This window comes from Kryptolebias marmoratus, linkage group LG11, assembly GCF_001649575.2.
Source record: "Kryptolebias marmoratus isolate JLee-2015 linkage group LG11, ASM164957v2, whole genome shotgun sequence".
NCBI lineage: Eukaryota > Metazoa > Chordata > Actinopteri > Cyprinodontiformes > Rivulidae > Kryptolebias > Kryptolebias marmoratus.
This window is the reverse complement of record NC_051440.1, coordinates 1272205-1280317: the sequence shown is the minus strand read 5'-3', so window position 1 is coordinate 1280317 and position 8113 is coordinate 1272205. Positions and strand designations below refer to the sequence as shown.

At 43.5% G+C, this 8113-nt stretch overlaps 1 protein-coding gene across 5 annotated transcripts in view; it reads left to right on the top strand.

Moving 5' to 3' along the window:
- carmil2 (capping protein regulator and myosin 1 linker 2) overlaps positions 1-8113 on the top strand; it is a 163495-nt gene that overhangs the window by 114013 nt on the left and 41369 nt on the right. For all 5 annotated transcript variants that reach the window (XR_001809029.3, XM_017433904.3, XM_025010032.2 and 2 more), the window contains 2 exons: positions 1350-1485; positions 1599-1688. Coding sequence is in view for 4 of the 5 variants with exons in the window: in XM_017433904.3 (XP_017289393.2) it covers positions 1350-1485; positions 1599-1688 (226 nt within the window). In the remaining variant the exon portion in view is untranslated. The remainder of the gene's footprint in view (positions 1-1349; positions 1486-1598; positions 1689-8113) is intronic.

Genomic DNA, 8113 nt, shown 5'->3' with positions numbered 1-8113 from the left:
TTTTGCACAGCTTTTGGCTTTTAAAGACTATGGTCTTAAACTTTTGATCAGCTGAAAAAATCATGTTTGAGTGTAAATGCAGTTAGCAGAAAATTCCCTGCTCAAAAGTTCTTGTCTCTTGCACTGATTTTTTCCTTTACCATTGTGAAGCTCTACTTAGAACCTTCTTAAGATCCAATAGTGCAAAATGCAAATTCATGCAATTTTTTGACTGGTCTTAAGATTTTGATCAGGAGTGTATTTACAGACAAAAACTTTACTTCACATTCTCAACTTCAGCCGTGTTTACACCTGCCACTAACATGCATTTAGTCTAATATGTTCACAGGCAGACAGCTTTACAAACACACACACACACACACACACACATATGGATTGTTCCTTATGATACCATCATAACTAGATATTCAGTTCATAATGGAAATTGGACTACATGTGCATATTTTGTCCAGATTTATTGAGAAATCTGTTAATCTATTAATAGAGAGAATTAATTAGTACATTTGTTTAAAAAAATATTACTTACATACTGTATTTGCATTATTCAGATATGTTAATTTTACAATTCCAGACAACAACAAACAATTTACAAATGATAAAGCAAAGCAAATGGAACAAAAATGTAAAATGTGCAAATCAAATATGAGTTAACCAAAATGTTAAAGCTGAACTGAAATCAAATCTGAAAAAATTGACGTTTCATGAATGTTATTTAGTCAAACACATTGTAACATCAGGAAGAAGGAGCATGAAAAGCTGGAGAAATACCAAGGGCTGAAAGAGGAAATAGAGAAGTTGTGGAAAGTCAAGGCCTCAGTGGTACCAGTGGTCATTGGAGCACTTGGTGCTGTGACCCCCAAACTAGAAGAGTGGCTCCAACAGATCCCAGGAACAACCTTAGCCCTATCCAGAAGAGCACAGCCCTAGTAACAGCTAAGATACTGAAGGGAACCCTCAAGCTCCCAGGCCTCTGGTGGAGGACCCAAGCTTCAAGTAGAACCCCCTATGTGAGGAAAAATTAGAGCAAGCTGGGTGTTCTTTGTTTTTTCTACTGACTTTAAATTGAAGACCAGTGGCCTAGACTAATTTGCGATGCCTGTCCTCAGATGGACCTTCAGTCACATAAAGGACATAAAAAAACATTTTAAAATATAGATTAAAACAAAATAAAGCTTTACATTTAAAAAGATTAGACATAAAAAGCATATCACAAAACAACTCAGATTAATGTCATATAAAAAGACGATGTTAAAAGACATAGGTACTGTCTGCCCTTGTTTATTTGTGTTATTTTTCAATTTTCTGTTTGTATCATAACCCACTGAAATGATTCTGATCTTCATCATTAGAATGGAAGCCAGGACAGTATGCAGGGTGCAGTCCTTACTCTGTCCCCCAGGAAAGAACTCTTGTCTTCAGCCTCTGCTCCATGGAGGGGTGTCAGTACACAGGATCACAGCAAAAAATCACCATCATTGACTGAAGGTATGTTTGACTTGTTGGTTTGTTGGATGGTTGTTTGGATGCACAGGCGGGTGGGAACCCAAACATTTAGGTCTGAAATTCACATAAGTATATGTGTGTGTGTGTATTTTCAGAGAGTCTTCCCAGGACACGCCAACATATGAAGCCCCTCCCACAACACAGGGCTGTTTCTGTGCATGAGGACACTATGGCCATGACACAAGGTAAGGCTTTGCCAAAGTCTACATCAGTACTAAGAATCAGTCAGTCAGTGTTAATGATGCTGCAAACAGTGAACAGATTAAACAGTTTTTGAGTAACATTTTCAAGCAAAAGGAGGTGAAACCCATTCATTGAAAATGTAAAAAATTTACAAATATTTCAACTACAAATATTTTTTAAAAATATGAAATAAAATGTACTTCAATGGATAACTCTTAACCAAATTAAAAGTTTAAAATCAGAAGACAAATCAGATCAAACTAATGAATTTCACATTTTGACCAGACTGTGAGAGACAGTGTAAACCATTTGGCAGTCTGATTGACAGGAAAATTATTTTATTTTAATTTATTTAAAGATTTGTTTCAATCAAATAAGTAGTAAAAAAACTGATGAATTGTTTAAAACATAAATAAAAACACAATAAGGAAAATCATTACTTACTGACAAGAAAGAATACCTTAACATGCTCGAAAAGTAGTAGGAAAATGTAGAAATTCACTGGTTTTAGAAAGTCAAGTTTATTTTTATACTACATTTCATCTGGTATCTGCTAACTCATTGTGCTTGAAAAAATAAGACTGACTTTTAAAAACAAAACAAAAGTATACAAGAACATTTATTTCACCAGACAAATTCCATTGAGATCACTGATCTGTGTTTCAAGGGAGGCCTGGGCCTGAAGGCAGCCTAAGCATGTATGTTTTTAGACTGTGGGAGGAAACTGGATTACCCAGAGAAAACCCACGTAAACATGAGGAGAAAATGCAAACTCCACACAGAAAGACCCCAGGCCCAACCTGGGGCTCAAACCCAGGACTTTCTTGTTGTGAGACAAAAGTGCAAAAGGGCAAATCCATCTTGCTGCCGACATGAAACCGCTTCAAAACCAGTACCAGGTCAACTCATCCCTCCACAAAATCACACCTTTGCAGCTTTGGTCACTGAACCCAGACTGTGTGTGTATAAAAATAAGCTGTCTTCTGAACTCCTTATGGCTCTAATTTTAAAATATGAACCCTGGTATCATTTTAAGAAGAACCAAGACATAAAATTTAAGTGTAAAGTAAAATAATAAAGCAGCTTCTCTTTGGTAAGACATGCCTGATTTATGGAACAATTAACAGACAACAGCAAAATGTAAATATAAGGTAGCCCACAGTTTTTATAACAACCAGACCAACTAAAGCTGCAGAGATTTTTTCTCACAAATCAGCTGGTTGACCTTTTCAGCTTCTTGATGTCATGGCTGCTGTTTCACAATCGGCACAATATGGATCAGGCTGCTGCAGCCTGTTAAACATAGACTCCACATCTAATTGAACCAGTATACATACTTGTTTTATTTCAAATATTGTTATCTGTGAATCCTGTGTTCATTTTGTGCCCTGCAGAGTTCCCATCTGTCAGGTTTGGCTGTGCACCACACCTCCACAGATGAAGCAGGATTGATACATTGTTTGAGCTGTGTTTGTTTTTTCTTTTTTAATGGCATTATTCACTATCGCATTAAGGTTTTGTCCAAAACAAGGAAGCCATGGCTAGTTAGAATTTCTAACTGACAGTAATTGTCTGCGTGGACACCTCTGAAATCCTGAGGTTGTTGTCATAAATGTCTGTGTTTTGGTTCTGTTATGATTTGGGGTTTTCTTGATTGATTTTGTATTTGCTTTTTTTGTCCTTGTCTTGTTTTGTCTTCTTTATGCTTTGGTTCTGTTTTGTCACCATTCACCTGTCCTCTGCTCAGTAGTTTTCTGGTTACCTGTCACACCCATCTCCAGCTGTCTTCACTTCTAATCACACACCTGTTCCCACTTCTCCTCATCACCCTCTGCTTTAAAACTTGGTCTTCTTCTCCACCTCCCTGCCGGTTCATTGTTGTTTGTTGACAGTTGTTGTTTGCTCCACGTCATTCATTTCTAGTATCTCGCCTTGCTGTTATTTTGGATTTGGTTTTTGATTGTTTTCTGCTGCCACGCCAGCCTTTTGTTTTTGTTAGTTTATTTAAAGAATAAATTTTTGTTTCTTTAAGTGATGAGTCTGCGCTCTGGGTTCCTCTCACTCTCCTCCAATCTTGACAGTTGTATTCATCAGGAAAAGGATGTTATATGAGAGGCTGAGCATACGTCCATTGTCAGCTTTACAATGTTGCCTGGAGCTCTTTACTTATATTTGCCTGGAGCTGGATGCACAAATCTGTTGTTTTATGTTTTGTTAAGTTTTTCTAAGGTAGTTAATTCTTTAAATGAACTACCTTTGAAAAAAGGGATCCGAATCAATGACTTTGCATTCTTTTTGTCCACAAACAGCCTACTTTTACCCTTGTACAAAAAATGAGTTTTGTCATTCAGGTCCATCTCCATGATTTTGGTCCATCTAACCTGGACTTTGTGTCCATTTTTCAAGTCCAAATTACTACAGCTCCTTTAGGTTCTCAGCATGATGAGAAGTGTTAGGTTTGAAATGGACATAACATTGTCTTTAATGTTTAGTCTCATCTAACCACAGCACCTTTTGAGGAAGACATTCTGAACAGTTTGTCTTATTTTTTTCTTTAATCAGTGTCTTTTTCCTGCCACTCTTCCATGAAGCCTAGGTTATAGTGGTCCTACGTACAGATCCGCCCATCTCTGCAGAAGAGCTGTCCAGCTCTGTCAGAGTTATCTTTGTCCTCTTGGTTGCTTCTCTGATTCATGCCCTCCTCTATTAGAACAAGTGTATATAATGAGGTTACTTGCCCACAGGTGAATTTTATTTAACCCATTTTGTGCTTTGAAGGCAATGGTTGGGGCTTCAAAGCAAAGGTGGGTAAATAAACCTGGTCAAATTTGTTTGTATCCTTTGGACCAAAAAGTGATACAAAGCCAACATCAGTCGGAAGATAACCATAAATGGATGGATGGATGTTTTTGTTTAATGACCGAGTTGGGAACGTGGAATGTTGGAGAACTGATTACCCACAGATCGTTGTCATGACATCAGTACAACACTGCAAATCAACATAAAGATGGCCGGAGAGAGCTAACGTTACTAACTTGAAGCTAACCCAATGCTAACGATGCTAACCAGATGCTAACTTGTAAACAACGTAAGCGCACTTCAAAGTAAGGTTTATTCACTCTCACACCAGAGTAAACTAATCAACAGCAGGTTCAGACTATGACATTTGTTTAATCACACATGGATTGTCTATATTTCTTCATCAGTAACAAACTGCTCTGAATCACAAACTAATCTCAGGCTATCAGCCTGAAAGCAGTTCATACCTTTACGTTGCTTGTCTCTTTCTCTGTAGTTTTTTTTTGGCATGAAGCCAGTCCACTGCAGTAACAAGGGTCGGAGCGGTGCATTTCTTTGTAGTGATCCAAACCCGAGTTCTGATAGTAATTTCCACATTTGAGCTTATGGATCCAAATCTAAGGAAGGTTTTTATCTTTTGGAAAGAGGGGTGGGGGGTGGGGGGGTTCACGGAAATATTCAGAATTGCCAAAAAAATAGTATTTTTTTAATTTAAAATTTCTACAAAAAATGATGTGGTAAAAACATGTTCATGCTGAAACACAACAAATCCACTGAATACAAATGTCTCCCGATCTTAGCCTGTTCTTTCTGCCTGCGGTTGCACCCAGGTCAGTTTCAAGCATGGATGGCTTCCACTGTTGTGCAGACTGTGGGGTCATGCTTCAGGCAGATGATGGCCACAAGCTGTGCCCTGCCTGCCTTGGGCATAATCACCTGGTGAACTGCAGTTGCATGCCCCGTGCTGTGAGGGTGACTCGGCTGGCCCAATTGTGCCCCGAGGGTGGCAATGACCTTCCACCTTCTGTTCAGGTGGCCCTCCCATGGCACTTGAAGCTCCTCCTAAGAAGAAGCGAGCTAAGTCTGATCAGGGCCTTTCCACAAGAGTTGAGCGTTTGTCTGCAGAACTGGCAGAAATAAAATCCCTTCTTCAGGCACGCCAGCCGGATCCTGCGTTGGTTGGATTCTCTTCTCCACCCCTACCTGAGTTGGCTTCGGAGGAGGATGTGTTGTCTTTGGCTGCCTCTGCCTCTCACTTTAGGAGTGAGGAGGAGGCGCAGTCTTCTCGTACAGAGACTGGCTCACTCTCTTCATCTCAGAGTGCAGCTAATGGATAGAGTGACAGCTCTATGCGGGACATCATGCGTATGGCAGCTGCAGCTGGACGTCCCGCAGATGGAGGAGTCCACTCCTAGAAGCACCTTTTTCAGGCGCGGACGGGCCCCTTCTCCCTTCTCTGTCCCTCCATCAGAGGAGTACCTGAAAGAGTTACACACCTGGACCCTAGAGCCTTTTCACGCCTCTCCACGGATGGTCGCAAACAAAATGCAGTTAAGTCAGTTATGGCAGGCCTGGATTGTATGCCTGCGGTTGAACCTGCGGTGGCCTCGCTCATTGTGTCACCAGATGAGGCTCTGCGTTGTGATGTTCGGTGCCCACAGGCTCGATGTCGTGTTACAGATGACTTCCTCTGTAAAGCTTAAAATGCCGGGGCGCGCAATGGCCGACTGGGCAATTCTTTGGCGCACCCCATGTTTGCCCTCTCTTCATCCCTACAGGACACTAGTAGTGCCACTATGGCAAGATGAAGCACTTCAGGCTTTTGCGCTGATGACGAGGGAGCTTGGGAGTGTAATGTCTTTTCTGGTTCAGGCTCATCGGCAGGTCTGGCTGGCTCAGTCTACGTTGGCTGAAACATGCCGCCGGACCCTCCGTAGTGTTCCTGTGGTACCTGGGGAGTTGTTTGGTCCGGCTGCCTTGGAAGCGCTGGAAAGGACCGTTCAGGCACGAAACACTAGGCAGCAGCTTTCAGGCCTCAGCAGGGGTATGCCCCCTCCTCCACCTCAACATCCAAGGCGCACGCCGGCTAGCCGCAGTATTTGGACGCCACCTTGGGGTTGTGATCGGCCTGGTGGGTTTAATCTTTGGGTTGCACAGCAGAGACCCAGCTGGGACTTTCATGAAGCAGTCTGCCAACCAGCCAGGGAGGCCCATGCTGCAGACTCTGGCCACCGCCCCACCAGGGCCCCTAGGGGCCGTGGGGACAGGCAGTGATGCCACCAGGTCGACCGTTGGATATTTTTCTCATCAGCAGCTCAGTTACTGGGCTGCTCTTGCTGGGGATCCATGGGTGGTTGTCCCTCTGACCCATGGTTACTGGCTACAGTTCCGACAGTGGCCTCACATGTCACGCCGGGTCAGGGTGACAGTAATTGCCGACCCGGTGAAAGCTTGAGCACTGGACCAGGAGCTTTCCACCCTCCTGGCCAAGGGTGCAATTGAGGCAGTGGATCCTCTGCGGCAACCCAGAGGCTATTATTCAACATACTTCCTTGTGCTCAAAAAGATGGGTGGATTTCGTTCCATTTTAGATCTCAGGGGACTGAATTGGTACTTAAAGGTACTGCCCTTCTACATGCTCATGACAGCAGAGGTTCTTCAGACTGTTACCAGGGATGAGTGGTTTACCGCAATGGACCTGACGGATGTGTACTTTCACATACCTATTGTGACAGAGCATCGCTGGTTTCTCCAGTTTGCCTATCGGGGTCGCCATTAGCAGTTCCGGGTGCTCCCATTTGGCTTCTCTCTCTCCCTGAGGGTGTTCACTCGGTGCATGAAAGCAGCCCTCTCTCCTCTGCAGGCCTGCGGAATGAAAATTCTTCCATACCTCGAAGATTGGCTTCTCTGCGCCCCATCCCGATCACATGCTTCTCGCGATACAAGTTGTCTGCTTGGTCATGTGTCTCAGTTGGGCCTTTCAAGGTCAACTTGGAGAAGAGCTGCCATATCCCATCTCAGACAACCACCTTTCTCGGGGTGTTTCTGGATTCACCTTGCATGAGGGCTTACCCATCTGCCCAAAAGGCTGGGCTGGGCCGGCGGTTCCCTTTCAGTCGATTCACTCAGTACAACACATGTACTATGGGATATCACGCTCCCGCATATCCTGGCTGAAGACACCTTTAATCACGCCTTTAGGCAAATGACGTGATGACGACAAGTGACAGGCCCCGCCTGCACTATGTAACCGTCCTTCATCACAGTCATTCCTCAGTTCTTACGCTCTTCACCTCGCTAAGAACACCTCTCCGAGTCAGGCTAGCTAGCTGCTGCTAGTTAGTTCTGTGTTTCGCAAGGCTTCTCGGAATTAGCTTAACTGCTTTTGTTGGTGTTAGTCACTGCTGCCTGCTGGTAAGCGTGTCTGCCCGCGAAGCGCTAGTCCCAAGTTTTTCCTGCACAGTTCAGCTTTTGTAGTTCGGGATGAGCACAAAGCTGACACAAGCGAAGCAGAAGTCTTCTGTTCGCCCCTGTCCTCAGGGGTGCGGCTTCTCGCTCCATGAGAAGGACCAACACGAAGCTTGTCCCGTCTGTCTGGGGATCGTTCACGCTCGCAGAGCGTTGGCGG